We start from the raw sequence: 15,051 nt of genomic DNA on the forward strand, positions 1-15,051 counted from the left end.
GGGGGTGGTGGTCGCGGGAGGAAAAGAATAAAAAAAAAGAGGCACGCTGTTGGCTGCTCAGTGCAGCACCTTTGCTTTTGGAGTGAGGGAGTATAGAAGAGAATGGCGACACTCACCTCCTTGCTTACTCCTGTCAAGATAGATGGAGACCCTTCTGGCCAGACCTGGGGGGAGGGAGCAGATGGAAGCGGGGAGGAGGGAAGGGACGGAGGAGAGCGGGAACGCAACAAAGCAAGCAACAAATTAGCAAGGACCCCCCATGCATGCAGACTCACACAATTGCACACACACTTAAAAGTATGACCTCATGAATATCCTCCACATGCATTCAAACAGCAGAGGGATGAACAAGGCAGCGTGGTTTCTCCCAAATGACTAACTGTGATCAAAGAGTGTGAGGAGAGGGAGGCCTGAGCTGAGCTGCTGCGTCTGCATTCCAAACAGGGGCTGTGGAAGCTGCACAGGGTCCCCGATCTCCAGTCCTGCAGGGTACAGAATCCCACATACCTTCACCACAGAGGAAGAAGCTTGACGAGGGAGGGCTGAGTGTGTATGTTCATAATGAGAGTGAGCAGAGTCAGTCGTGAAAAGGCTATATGAAAATAATTTAACCGGGTTGAAAGAGTTTGTGAGTAAATAAACCTGCTAATTCAATCACACAAAATTAAGCGTGACAGCGAGATTTGTTGTGCCTGCTGCCTTGTTCAGCCTCTGGAGACGGGGGAAAAACACAAAACAATATCAAAGAACCAGCAAAGTAACAACAAGCCAGACAGAGAGTCTACAGAGATGGTTCACGGCTGAAAAACAGCACAAAAGCATGTTATTGGACAACAGGGATGGGATGAGGGAGGACAGGTTGCGCAGGACTGGTGTGTATGAGAAAGTGTGTTTGTGCGCGTCAGCCAGCGTCTTCTTGAGAAATGTTCACTGTCTTGTAGCGACTGCCTACAGAGGTAGAGCAGGTTTTCTGGCAGCACAAAGACAGGCCTGTGCAATATTTCATTGGGTTTTACATTATTAATGGCACTGAGGCAATACTAAAAATCTAAAACTTTCAAAACACAAGCATATAATTACTGCACTCTCTCTGAAAGAGGTTTGAAGCAATGGTAATGACTGGAAACTGCTTATTGGGCCAGGAATGGTATATGTGAATGCAAGAGGGAGGACTGTGTGTGTGTGTGTATGTGTGGGTGAGTTTGAGAGAGGCTGCAGATGTTTCTAAAGTTTCCTTCCAAGCTTAAAAAAAAAAAAAAAATTTGGACACCACAAGCTGAAGCTGGGCTCTTCAGCTAAACTTTTCCAGGAACGATCTCAGGCGAACGGCTGTTTATATTAAAACCGAGGCGGTCTGAAAGCAGGACGGACACAGCAACTGTCACTAACGATACATCCACGATAACAAGCACGCCATTAAATGTTAAAGTGTTAGTCAAAACAAGGCTGTGGCTTACTGCTGGAGAGTCCTCTGCGGGGGAAGAGTCTCTCAGGGCGATTTGTGTCATGAGACTCAGACAGACAGTGAGATGCTATTAAGTGTGTCACCTCTCCGCGGGGTCCCACGCAGCCCTGGTGACTCTGTGGCTTTGTAATGATGGAGTCACATATGTGCGCGCAACGGGCGGACACAGACACATCCTGACAGCTCAGCTGCCAATTAGCCAAACATGTATCTTATTCTATCTGGGAGTGTTTTAAAAATGCTATATCAAAGTCGTCCGCCCACACAGTACCACGGTCACATGTGCTCATGCTGTTACACCGGGACTCAGATCATTTCAAAAACTCTATCAAAACAGACAAAAGCGTGGTAGATGGTTAATTTATGTTTAAAAAAAGAGGTAAACAAGTGTTAGTCGGAGCATACATTTATTCCTATCACTGACAGTTTGCCTAAAAACCTCCCTAGCTAAAAGCAACGGCTGGGAAACACTCGAGGCAGAAAAACACGGAGTTGTCGAGAAAGAAAGAGCGAGCGAGAGAGAGAGAGAGAGTGTGTGTGTGTGTGTGTGTGTGTGTGTGTGTGTGTGTGTGTGTGTGTGTGTGGGTAACCTGGCACATCACAGAGGTGGGTGGATGTCTCTGACAAGTGTGTGCTGTGGGTGTCAGGCCTGGTTCAAATATTTGCGAATAACTCTGCCTCACGAATTATGGAAGTGTGTCAACACAGAAGGTAAACATGGCAGAAAATCCACCAACGTTCACAGTCCAAGTTTAAAACCAGGAATTATATTCAAGCAACACGGACCGTATTCTGAGCAGAGCACGGCTAGTAATCTACCTGAAGATGTGTTCTTAGAGAAACTGACTTTGAATGTAGGTTAAACTCTCCTCGACAGATATACGATGGATGCGGCACATGTGACAGTTTAAGACAGGTGAAGGTGACGACTGGCTTCAGGTTAGTGTGACGTTTGACTGATGGAACACAATTCAGACGCCTGTGAGTCAGGAGTCTGAATTTATCCAAAACCTGCCACCAAGGAGGACTGAACTGTGTTGAACTGCATCGGGTCCAATCAGTTATTGGTAAGAACATATGTGACATCCTCTGCTGGACTTGGTTTAGTGGTCTGGTCTGTGTGTGCTCACGTACTGACAATGCTGACGACCCCCTTATTTTAGGTGCTTATTGATGACAGTTCAGACATATGCTGTGCTATCGTGAGTGAGCGGGATACTTTGGCTGGGTTTGGTGAGGTTGGTTCTAATAACTTCACTGTCTCCACCATTCAAAAACTCTCATTAGGCTCACTTTTTAAACAGAGATTTAAAAACTCAAAACTTTGCATTCTGCTATAAATCCTATGCTTAACAGCCATTTTTGAGGTTGTTGACTGTGGTGCTGTCACATTGTATCGCGCTGTGTAATAGTCCAGTGTTTTTGTAAGACATCCTTCATAAGTACACTGATTTTTAATGTAACCTTACATTACAAAGGAAAGTCCAAGGATATTTCTTACTTTTGCTGTATGATCTAATTTTCCAAATCAACATAATATTTAGCAGTATTCAAGAGCAAATGTTCTGTACCTGTTTTTGGGAAGCTAACATTGCATCAATGCAGAGTCACTCTTCAGGCAAACCTGCAGTGGTTCACTTTCTATGAATGTTATCCTTTTCTCCATGTCTCACTCATGGGACAATTTACAGAGTGACTATGTGACCCTTCAAAGAGGGAATAACATTCAACCTCTTGCAAAATTCAGAAGCAATAAAATCATCCCTTAGTCAGTTCAACACACTTGAGGATTTTCCGCTACAGCCTGACATGATCTGGTATGAGCAGCAGCTTATGTTAGCTAATGTTAGCAAACTTTTGGCAGATATTGCTGCACAACTGACATGACTGCATTGACTCAATGACTTTATCATTCTCTGTGCTAATGTTAGGCAGTATGTAATACTATGTGTCATTATACAACACTGATTCCAAAGAAGTTGAGTAAAACATAAATAAAACAGAATGTGATCATGTGTGAGTGTGCAAAGACAGTGCAAAGACAATATACAGTAGTTAATGTTTCACCTCATCAGCTTCATTGATTTCTGCAAATATCTCCTCATTCTGAACTTAATGCAGTAACACATTTCAAGCATGGTGGGACAGGAGCAACTGAAGACTGGGAAAGTTGTGGAATGCTCCAAAAACACCTGTTTGGAACATTCCACAGGTAAACAGGTTCATTGGTAACAGGTGATAGTATCATGATTGGGTATGAAAGGGGCATCCTGGAAAGGCTCAGCCGTTCACAAGCGAGGATGGAGAGAGGTTCACCACTTTTTGAACACATGATTGGATAAAGTAGATTACAACATGGACTCAGGAACACTTTGGAAAACTGTTGTCAGTGAACACAGTTTGTTTGGAAATGACCGCATTCTGTTTTTATTTACATTTTACACAGCGTCCCAACTCTTTTGGAATCAGGTTTGTTGGAACTGGATGTCGTTGTCGTACAGAGCTAAATGTAAGCTTGATTGAGCCACATAAAGCACCTAATCTCAGGCTTTTTACCGAAAACCCATTCAATACCTTAATCTGGGTCTGCTTAAATTCTCCAAAAAGCTGCTGCAGGTAAAGGTTGTAGGACTCAAACCTGGATGGTTCGATAAAAGCACCGAAAATGAGAGAAGGCATTAAACTCCTGTCCTACCTGGCTGCTCTGTAGGTGGGGAAGTATGACTGGAATGGGGTGAACAGTGGGGCAGTTGGCGAGTTACTACAGGAAGTACTGTATGAGTGGGTGGATGGGGGGCGGATAGTAAAATAGAGCGTTGATCTTTACTGTGAGCGCTGGCGGAGGGCTGACCTCTGGTAGTGGGCAGCATGTCAGAAAGGCCCTGCCATGCCGTCACCATTTCTGGGTTCTTCTGGTCAGCAAAGTTCTTCCAGATACGTAACGCTCCGTCGTCTGAAGAAAAGGGAGGGGTGAGGATGGACACAGGGAGATAGAGAGAGGGAAGTAAAGAGTGAGAGCCAACACAGGAATATGGATGAAGAGATGCAGCGCAGAGCAAAGGCTAAGGCAACAAGGACCGACACTCGTTTGTATTCTTAACAGTAGTGTGTGTTGAATTGTGCTGAACATTTGATGAAAACCTTGAAGTCAGACTCTTTCAAAACACACAGCACGACTTGACCATGGACATGGACACGGACACACACACACACTTACATCAATAAGCAGAGCAGCATCAGAAAGGCTCTTTGCCTAAACGTGTTCTGTCCGTGAGAAACAAAGTGAAGCACAAGTCTCTAACTCTGTCTGAACACAGCAGCTCAGACGAGGCTAAGACACCGAGCTTAGCATAAAACACACCCATGCACTCTTATGACAGAGCTATTACACCCCATAAAAGTCTCCACTTGATTTACATTCTGCGTTTTCCTTTTTTAACGCTGTGTATTTTTTAGAACTACCGTCCTCCCTGATATCCTTCACGGCATGACTGATGGAGAAGAACCGAATAAGTGCACATTACATTTTGATGAGATGGAATTTATTATCATTAATCCCTGAGCTTTTATCAAGGTGTCAGGAGGTGTGCGATGAAATACAGCCTTCATTCTTCGTTTGATGTTTCACTGTTAAGACTAAACAAAATACAGAGTGCTCGGCTGCAGGTCCTCTGGGTTATGAAGATAAAGCCATGGAGGGTAATCGCTTTGTTCAGTTAATGAATAATGATGAATACACATGAGTGCTTTGCATGTGTGTGTGTGTTTGTGGGGGTAAGAGTCAAGTGTTTAAGGCTTGTTGCTGCTGCAAATGAGTCTCAGTGTGATTTCCACTCTGCTGCTGAGTGTGAACATTTGAAAATCTAACTGATCTCTAACTTGAGTTATCACTCTCTGCAGCACCTATGTGAGTGTGTTCATGTGCGTGCGCGCGCGTGTGTGTGTGTGTGTGTGTGTGTGTGTGTGTGTGTGTGTGTGTGTGTGTGTGTGTGTGTGTGTGTGTGTGTGTGTGTGTGAGTGAGTGAGTGAGTGAGTGTGTTGGTGTGTCAAACCTGTTGCGGTGAGCAGTAATGAACAGTCATGTCCGTTCAGGTACTCCATGGCTGTGATGCGAGTGTAACGAGGGTTTCCATTATAGAAATAGTCCAGCCTCTCGCCCTTCTCCCAATCCCAGAAACTACAGCGAACAAACACACACACGCACACACACATTATCCATTTGATCTGTTTTACTTTTAAAACCATCATGTATGAAGCTGAATCATCTGCATAACGGTCTGAATGCTGATACTGTTTTCCAGACTGAGTGTGTTCTCTGTCTCTGACCAGATGCTGTCCTTGTCAGCCACAGCGATGCAGGTGTTGAAGGGGTGGAACTTCACAACAGACGGGACTCCAGGGTTTCGGTTGATGAATATTTGATCATCCAGTCGGGAAACACCTGTAACAAGCCAGAATGGGAGCAAGCGTAAAAAGGAAGAGCATTTCTTGAGTTCCACATCCTGCCACCCTGAACCTGCTCACTTTCAAGCTTCTACAGCAACAGGCGCTGGCAAAAATGGAACAAATAAAATCTTCTCTACCTTCTTGAGGTTGGTATGTACTGGGCCTGTAATTGTACAGACTGCTTGCAGGAAATAGCCAGAACCTCCAACAATAAAGCTCTCACCATATCGTGCTTACTTGACTTTTGGACCTTACCAAGCTATCTGCCCTAAGCCCACCTGGTCCTTCTGAATGATAAATCTTTAGAAACAGGTCTCAAATACATAGTTTGGTTTTTAAAAGGACTCTTTCTTCAAAAAGCTGAGCACTGTAGCTTTTCGCAGATGGACTGGACATATTTCAGCTGTGGATTTATAAACATTTGTTGCACTGGTGATTACAGGCAGCAGGACGCTAAAATAAACTGCAATGCCCTCGTTGATGGTAATGAAGGAACATGTCACCATGCAATAGTGTGGCTCACTGATGTGTGTTTGTGGACAATAATGGAGGCACAGAGGAATGAGACAGATCAGGCTTTCAGACAATACATGTAATAGAGGATTCATTTAATGTCAATTGGAATTCATTATTGTTTTCTCATGGGGTTTGTTAATCATAGAGAATGCTCTGCAGGAATGCAGACGGTGTCCATAATCTCTACACAACATCCACCACATTTACCATTTTATTGTCTGAGTTCTGAGTGTGAACATGTATTCACCATAGAAACCCCTCAAAATGCAGTGATAAGGGAAAATTAGCAATTTCCGATGTAGCCAGTGCATAAACTAATGCTTGCTCGAGTCAGATGCTGAGAAAAAATCCTAAATATAATTTTTAATATCTCTCGAACACACCATGTGTAAGAATGAGTTCAACAGCAAAGTGCTGCAACTCAGGATGGCTAATTTCAGGATGCTCTGAGTACTTGTTGGTACAAAATGTATTCTCTAAATTCAGATGAAGCTTGATTAATGCCCGTGGGGGAACTGAGAATTTGTAGCTGCAAATGGGATAAGACAGAGCAGAGGGGAAAAAAAAGAGGAGAAATAAATAAATAGTAAGAAGGCCTTTAGAACTATTTTAAAAACCAGATCATACTGGAGTGAATGACGGGAACAAGAAAGGATTACAGCACTGCTCGGCACAAAATAACAGCAGGACTCGAGGCGAGGCAAGAAAAGCAAACACAACATATGGCAGTCTACGGTGGGAGATTCAAAGCGGAGGAAAAAAGTCTAGTTGTGTACCCCTTTGGCAGATTTCAGTGGAATACAACGCTGTGCCAACATATTCGTACAACCCATAACTTCACTGCCTCACCATATGTTGTCATGGCAACAACACATACTGCTTCACCAGCCTGTCCTTGGCTACCTGAGCGCACTCCTGAGACCATCATAATGAGAGGAAGAAGAATGAGGGAAAATCCATCATGAATTCATCACAGATGCAGCTTTGTTGGAAGAAATGCAGTTAGGGGGAAAAACAGATACGAGGGTGAGGTTCTTGGTTAAAGGCTGAGCAAGATCATCATCGATTTGTTGTTGTTTGTGCTGTTTGACGGCACATTCAATATGAAACTACTGTAAAATATGAAACTATCCCGAGGACATTAGAACTGCATCGTGATGAGTGTAAATGTTGCATCAACAAGACAAGAAAATCAAATCAGGTTCACAGCCAGAATATTTCTCTCGCCCTTTTTTTTTGCTCGTCTTATTTCGAGCCTTCCTGCCTCTTTCTCACCTCCTCCATCCTCAGCCTTCCTCTACCTCCGTCCCACCCTCCCTCCTCCTCTCGTCTCGTTTCTCTCTGGAGGGAACAGACTGAATGAGGGCAATCCTACTACTTCTCTCTCAAAAATCTGAGTATAGAGGGGAACTGGGTGATTTAGAGAGCAGTCAGAAAGAGCGGGAGAGACATGTGCAAGAGCCGAGGCTCTGACGCCAATTGCCTCGTGACTCCTGTGTGTGTGTGTGTGTGTGTGTGTGTGTGTGTGTGTGTGTGTGTGTGTGTGTGTGAACTGACGTCGGGGTGTTAGCTATTCTGTTTGAGAAAGCTCTCACTTCACTTGGGGAGTCTGTGTGTATGCTGGCAACACGGGCTCTTTAATGTGTGTGTGTGTGTGTGTGTGTGTGTGTGTGTGTGTGTGTGTGTGTGTGTGTGTCTGCGAGGGGAGTCCTGTGACTCATAAAGGAGGTTGTTTCTGACTATTGATCGATTTTAAATCAATCCTCTCTCATCACTGCAAATCATCTGCCCACTCACTCACATGTCTGAGGCAAAGCTGCACCATCTACACCTGGTGTTTGGCCATTTGGCCAGACTCTGCCCTCATCAAGGCTCCAAAAGCAATTAAACATCATTCTGGCAAAGTCTCTGTTTGCGTGATCTCAGCACTGGATTTGACACTGCTGACCAAAGAGAATGACTTGTAAAATAGTAAGAATCCCATCATGTAAGACAAAGACTATTTTTTATCCATCAGTAAATGTGTAACCGAGCAGATCAATGTGGCATATGGAGTCCCTCGAGGTTCAATTGTTGGACCTCGAACCTTTGGTGAAAAATGTCCATCCATCCATCCATTTTCTATACCGCCTATCCCTTTCGGGGTTGCGGGGGGGCTGGAGCCTATCCGAGCTGTCAACGGGCAAGAGACGGGGTACACCCTGGACCAGTCGCCAGTCGATCGAAGGGCAACACACAAGACAGACAACCATTCACACCTAAGGGAAATTTAAAGTCACCAATTGACCTAATGAGCATGTTTTTGGTCTGTGGAGGAAGCCGGAGTGCCCGGAGAGAACCCACGCATGCACGGGAAGAACATGCAAACTTCACACAGAAAGGCCCGACCCAGGAATTGAACCGCCATCCTTCTTGCTATTAGGCACGCGCACTACCTGCTGTGCCACTGTGCAGCCTGTGAGAAAAGTCATTTACATAAATATGCATTTTTTTTTTTTTTTGGTTATAGTTATTTAGAGCTGCTACAAGTCATACAAAGCAAATAAACATGGTGGTGCCACAATTTCCTGAAGTTAATATTGTTGGGTAGGTGGGGGCGGAAGAACTCCACATCAAACTAAAAGAACAAACGTCTCACGTCACCTTACAGTTCAGCTGTAATGGCTGACATGTTAGCAAACAGTTGCCCATTTACAGACTGAACTGAATGACAGCAACGTTAGCATTCATCTGAAGTTGTGTATCTGCAATCAGACCAGTGTGAGTCCAATACTCTCCACTAAGCTTTTGTCAAAAAAAATAAAAATAAAAATAAAAAAAATCTTTAGCTCGCTTCTTTCTTTACCAGCTAGTCACTCACTGTGTCTGCCTGCTGTTTGGTGCCGAGCAGGTAATCTACAGTGGGTTTATCAGAGCACTGGAAATGGGAAAAAATGTTCCATGAAACCAAAACAATGGGCTAAAACAGGCTAAAAGGTTCCACAGAGCTAGAGTTGGTGCTCATTGGGGGGTTGTCCCTTAGAGTGACCCATTCACATTACATTTAGTAACTGTTAATAAGAAATATTAATTAATTGAGTTTTAAATATTCAGCGTGTGTTTATTTCTTAATCATTTTCATCTTTTTTGAGATTAGACCTGATATTTACATGTTCTTTATTTTTGTTCATCTTTTCAGCCTTCATTGTATTTTCTAATGCTTGCCTGACTAATTATTTTGATTTGCATATCAAAATGTGCTCCATAAATACCCTCACATTTTAGAAGATATAAGAGCAGTCATGTCACGAAATGCCAAAGTGATTAAAACCTGGGATGACATTTTGATAATTGATTTAATCTGATTTTCAGTAATATCTGTGCAAATGAATTCTGCATTTAAAGTGCAGTTCAGGTTTCCTTCTACCAAAGTAAACAACCTGTAAAAGGACTCTTCCTGCCAGACAGAGCCCTAATGTACATATGGGAATACATCAGTCTGTTTGTGTGTGTGTGTGTGTGTGTGTGTGTGTCACTGACCTCTTTGCGTGATGCATCGGCTCTGCCTTCTTACTCGTGTGTTTCTCAGGAACCTCCACTGCCGCTCCATCCTCACCTGACTCTCCAGGTCATGCTCCTCTGGGATCTGACAGAATGAGTTAACAAATGGTGAGAGAGAGAGAGTTAAATGAAACGGTAAGGGGTATCGGCACAGTTTGACTTCAAAGTCCAAAAGAGGGCACCAAGCGCCTGCAGGAAGAGTCTGCAGTCAGCAGCAGGGAGAAAAAAATAAACAGGAGGGGGAAGAGAAGGAAACTAGAAGGAAACGAGTGGAGTGCAGCATGTATGCAAGCTAGTGTGAACAGTGATGAGTAAGCTGTTTAAACCTGTTGAAGTTACTTTGTTCCATGGTACTGTCGTTCACCAGGAGGACCACTGTGAGTCTACTCTCTGGTGAGGGTTTCATTTTTCAGGCGTTAGTTCATGCTCACTTCATGACAGTGACAATGTCAAAATGTGCTGGACAAAACTCAGCACCGTAGAACTGATGGTGATTTTTGAGAGGCTGAGATGTGAAATATTACTGCTAGAATCTATGAAATGTATTTATGTTTTGTGTACATCTGAGCATGCAATAATGCGACAAAAAGTTAGACAATAACCTTAAGATCTTGCTTTTTATCGGCATACTAAAATGAATGCACATTAAGTCAAGTTAACTTGTGCAGTATGCAGTTCGTTTTTCTCTTTTTACGGTCGAACTGAGAGAGGACGACTGGCAGGAGTTTCAGTGAGCGGGAGGCACACTGACCTCCACTGCAGCTGCATGTGGAGGAAAAAAGGAGCCACTCCGTGGATTCGAATGCTCTAGTTGCTCCAAGAGAATTCAGCTTGTAATGGAGTCTACAGCTTATTGGCAACACTGTCACCTCACAGCTAGGAGGTCCTGGGTTCGCTTCCCACCTGGGGTGCTGAGGGCGTGTCCTCCACCATGCCTGCTGCCCCTTATCTCGAGGAAAGGGGCCTTTCTGTGTGGCGTTCTCCCCGTGTTCACCTGGGGGATCCTTCATAAAATGAACCCCCCCCTCTAAAAACATGCATGAAGATCACCACCTGACCAAAAGTGACGGAAAAGAAACTGGGCGCCGGGCGGCTGGCAGCCCACGGCTCCTGGTCTGCCGTGGAGGCAGGATGGGTCAAAAGTGGTGAAGATTTCACCAAGCATGGCGTGTGTGTGCATGTACTATGTGGTGTGACAAATAAAGGGATGTCTTTCTTTCTTTCAGCAGAGATGTACAGGTGTGTGTCATCACGGAGGCATGTTCTCGAATGATGTCACCGAGCAAGTAATCGCCGGGATCACTTTGCAGCTCCAATGTTAAGTGGAGCTCATGCGGTTACTCAGATAATGAGTGAAGGTGTCAAGCTAATCTTGTACAGTCACATCGGATCACATCTGTTGAGCAGAATGATACAATATGAAAATGTAGCTTTATTAGGTCTTATGTAACAAAATGGCCCCCACAGACTTCATTTGAAGAGAACAGGACGAGTCCCTTTTTGGACGTGATATTAAATATGCAGAATGTAATATAAAGCTGCTTTATGTCATTTTGGAGTTTAAAGTATTAAAATTATCCATCAAAATCTTGGAGTGTGCTATCATTATGCATATTTGATAGACCAATAAATAAACAACAGAGTGTAAACCACAGAGAAAAACTGTGCCAGTGTGACTTTAAAAGCTAGTGTGTGCTTATTAAGCACATTTCCACAGCGAGGCCTGCTGAATGCTCAATACCCTGACACACACACACACACACACACACACACACACACACACACACACACACACACACACACACACACACACACACACACACACACACACAGTGCCATGTGACTACACTACTACTGTGTATAATCAATATTCCTGTAATGACTTCACTCTGTGCATGTTGCTTTAAGGGAAACACACGGCACATTTTAACACCTCGGAGTGGAGCCTGTGAATAAACACATATGTGCATGAGAGTGTTTCTGTGAGCGTGCATCCAAACTTTATCTGTACATCACATTCAGTGTCTCTAGGGCTTCAGGGTTCCTGACCGAGCCTGAGAGGAGGCAAATTTAGCAGTCAGACCGAGACTGACGGACTCCCACACCTGAGATGGAGGAAAAGTGTGTGTGTGCGCCAAGGTAAGAGCCAGCTGATACTGTGGATCCCAGGGTTGTGGTTCTGCCCTGTGTCAGCTGCTAATGCAATGCATAATGAGAAATGTAGAAAAAAAAATGTGCGTGTGTGTGTGTGTGTGTGAAATTCCTAGTGCACTCTATTGCCAAAAGTATGTTGACACCAAAACATTCCACCCATATGTGATTGTGAACGTGTCATTCAGGGGTGTCCACTTACTTTTGGTCAACTCTGTTTGTAACCGCTGCTCTTGCTCTCTCACTTCCTCTCTCCTTAACTTAACTCTCTCTCTTTCTCACACACACATAGGAACCTTCAGCTGTGGACCTATTTCTTGTAATCACACAGCCTCGTGTGAAGAGAGTGTTCAATGTGCTTGCTTCTCACACACCCCTAAAACTGTAGGTGTGGATACACTCTCTCTCAAACATACACACACATTTTGCTGTCATGCTGCTGACACAGTGATATGATAACCTGTGTGCAGACTTTGAGGCGTACACACACGCGCACACAGCTTTGTAATGGGGTGGAGTTTTATGGCAGCACTCAAAATTTTGCCAACACAGCGTTCTGATTTGCGCTACGGCAAAACCCTTCCCTCCTCCTCCTCCTCCTCCTCCTCCTCCGCCTGCTCTTTCACTCACTCTTTCCTTCCAATCATCTCTCTGCTTTTCATCACCTTTTGTTGCCACTTCTGGCTCCGTCTTTTCATCCTGTTCCTCCTGCTGCCAAGCCCTTTATACAGTTTTACTTCATTTCACCACCCCTGTTTCTCCTCCCTCCACTCTCTGCCCCTTGGTGTCTTCTCTTCTTTTCAAATATTTTCATCATTTCTTACTTTTTCATTTCTGTGCACTCTCTCTCCTCACTCCTCTTTTTGCCCCAAATGTCTTCGTGCCGTAAATATTTCATTTGATGAAAATCTACTTTTCTCCTCACTCTTTCTGTATCAGTCACTTCTTCTCTCTTGCACACATGAATTTCTTATATTTTTCTTATTCATTTGTCTTCTCTGGTCCCAAACTTTGTATTTTCTCCTCTATTTGACCCTCATGCTCAACCCTTTTTTAAAATAATTCCCTCCTTCTTTGCTAAACCTCAGGAAAATGTGCTGACATAATTTGCTTTTCTTCTTCCTTTCCTGAGAGAATGGACTGTTAAGGGCATTTAAACAGACAGAGGCTTGATTTAATATTACAAAATTTGGCACCAACTACTGTGCATGGTAAAAAGCACTTCTTTTAATCTTAAATTTCACTCGGGAGGATGTTAACTTATGGAGCTCAGAGAGCTCAATTATTCAGGAAAGCCATCTTGGACAAGCAGCAGGTACTTTCTCACACTGTGACTGGTCCCCACCCTGCTGTTTTCTATAGGACTTATTATTTCCTAAAAGACATTCTACTCCGAGTTCATGTCTTCAGATGGTTCAGTCACTCCTCAATTGTAAAATCCATGACGAACGTGCACCTATGACACCACTTCACATAAATATTTACGTAAAAAGGGGAAAATTACATATCATATCACTTATTTTTTGTTGCTTAGCAACCACATAAAGATGCTGTTCAAGAACTAGATTGCATGGTGGAGCAATAACAAGAAAATATAGGTCTTAAATTATTGATTAAAAAAGGGATGGATTGGCTCTTTTTCTCTTTTAATTCAATCATGCGTCACCTGCTTTCCATCAAAGCTATAACTCAACTGACAAGCTGCTTGTTCTGTTTTCACTGTGAAGCACAATCTTCAGACTTATTGAATTAAAAAACAAAACAAATGCACACACACATATAAAGGACGGCCATCTGACTCACACCGGCAGGGCAGAGTGAGACGGTGAAAAAGGACCAACGGATGGAAATGAGCAGAGAGACGGTGACACTACCTTCATGACAGGCTGAGCGAAATACTTGGCGCTCCAGTCACACAGGCCCGTCTGGAGGGCGAGACTGATGTAGTTCCTGTGCCCACCGGGCTCGTCGCTATCCTCCGCTGCCTGGACACACACACACACACAAACTCAAAGGGTTAAACTAAACAAAAATATAAAATATGCAACTTTTACTGGAGTAAGTTGCTGCTGCTGAACACTATTTCGTTGAGCCACATTGTGAGCTACACACACAGACCCATGCAGCAGAGTGCTGCTCTACCTGCTCAGGTCCCTTGTCGAACATCTTGCGTGTGCGGGGAAACTGGTGGGAGTGGGGCGCCTGGCCTCCCAATGTGGGGGTGTAGGGAGGCCGCGTGGCCGGCTGCTCTCTGGTGGGGGGCTTGGGCACCTCATTGGTCAGACTGGAGCTGCTGGTGCTGGGCATGGGAGGCGAGCCACTAGAGGAACAGAGACATTAAGAGGAGGACAGGACGGGAAACAAAGCGCAGAACTTAGATGATATCAGCTTCACCTCTTCATTCCTTTAGCTGCTACAGCAGCAGGTTAAGAAAATTCTCCCACAGAAAACTTCATAAATTATCATCTTCAATATATATCATATCCGATGTCATTTCATATCTAGGATTTTTTTGTTATTACTTTTGTTACTAATTTTGTTAAGTTTTTTTCCCTAGTTTGCTTCATGTTCTTGTTCAGGCACACACACACACACACACACACACACACACACACACACACACACACACACACACACACACACACACACACACACACACACACACACACACACACACATTACAGAGCTTATATGAACTGCAATGTATTCTCACTGTGTGGCCTCTCATTTTGTTGCCAGCCTTGAGCTAGGTGGCAACATTGTCAGAACTTTCTAAAAACAAGATTATAGGAAGCCGGGAAGGTTTCACCTGCAAACAACTGTTTTTCTAAGAAGTTAAAGTTCTCCATCTGAAGGTTCCTCCCACTGCCTCGCTCATTAAATGAAACTGTGTCTCTGTCTGAGTGTGCTGTGAGCTGTATGTTCACTGTACT

General features: G+C 44.0%; 1 protein-coding gene across 6 annotated transcripts in view; it reads right to left on the bottom strand.

The window, feature by feature from the left end:
• Window positions 1–15,051, bottom strand: part of rptor (regulatory associated protein of MTOR, complex 1) — a 170,026-nt gene that overhangs the window by 16,835 nt on the left and 138,140 nt on the right. For 3 of the 6 annotated variants that reach the window (XM_070973757.1, XM_070973730.1, XM_070973774.1), the window contains 7 exons: window positions 14,261–14,438; window positions 13,993–14,103; window positions 9,947–10,052; window positions 5,792–5,906; window positions 5,518–5,642; window positions 4,293–4,418; window positions 117–164 (listed from right to left, as the gene is read on the bottom strand). In XM_070973757.1, coding sequence (XP_070829858.1) covers window positions 117–164; window positions 4,293–4,418; window positions 5,518–5,642; window positions 5,792–5,906; window positions 9,947–10,052; window positions 13,993–14,103; window positions 14,261–14,438 — 809 coding nt within the window. The remainder of the gene's footprint in view (window positions 1–116; window positions 165–4,292; window positions 4,419–5,517; window positions 5,643–5,791; window positions 5,907–9,946; window positions 10,053–13,992; window positions 14,104–14,260; window positions 14,439–15,051) is intronic. The other 3 variants (XM_070973739.1, XM_070973765.1, XM_070973749.1) reach the window with 3 other exon arrangements.

The sequence above is a fragment of the Chaetodon trifascialis genome, chromosome 2 (assembly GCF_039877785.1).
Source record: "Chaetodon trifascialis isolate fChaTrf1 chromosome 2, fChaTrf1.hap1, whole genome shotgun sequence".
Classification (NCBI taxonomy): Eukaryota; Metazoa; Chordata; class Actinopteri; order Chaetodontiformes; family Chaetodontidae; genus Chaetodon; species Chaetodon trifascialis.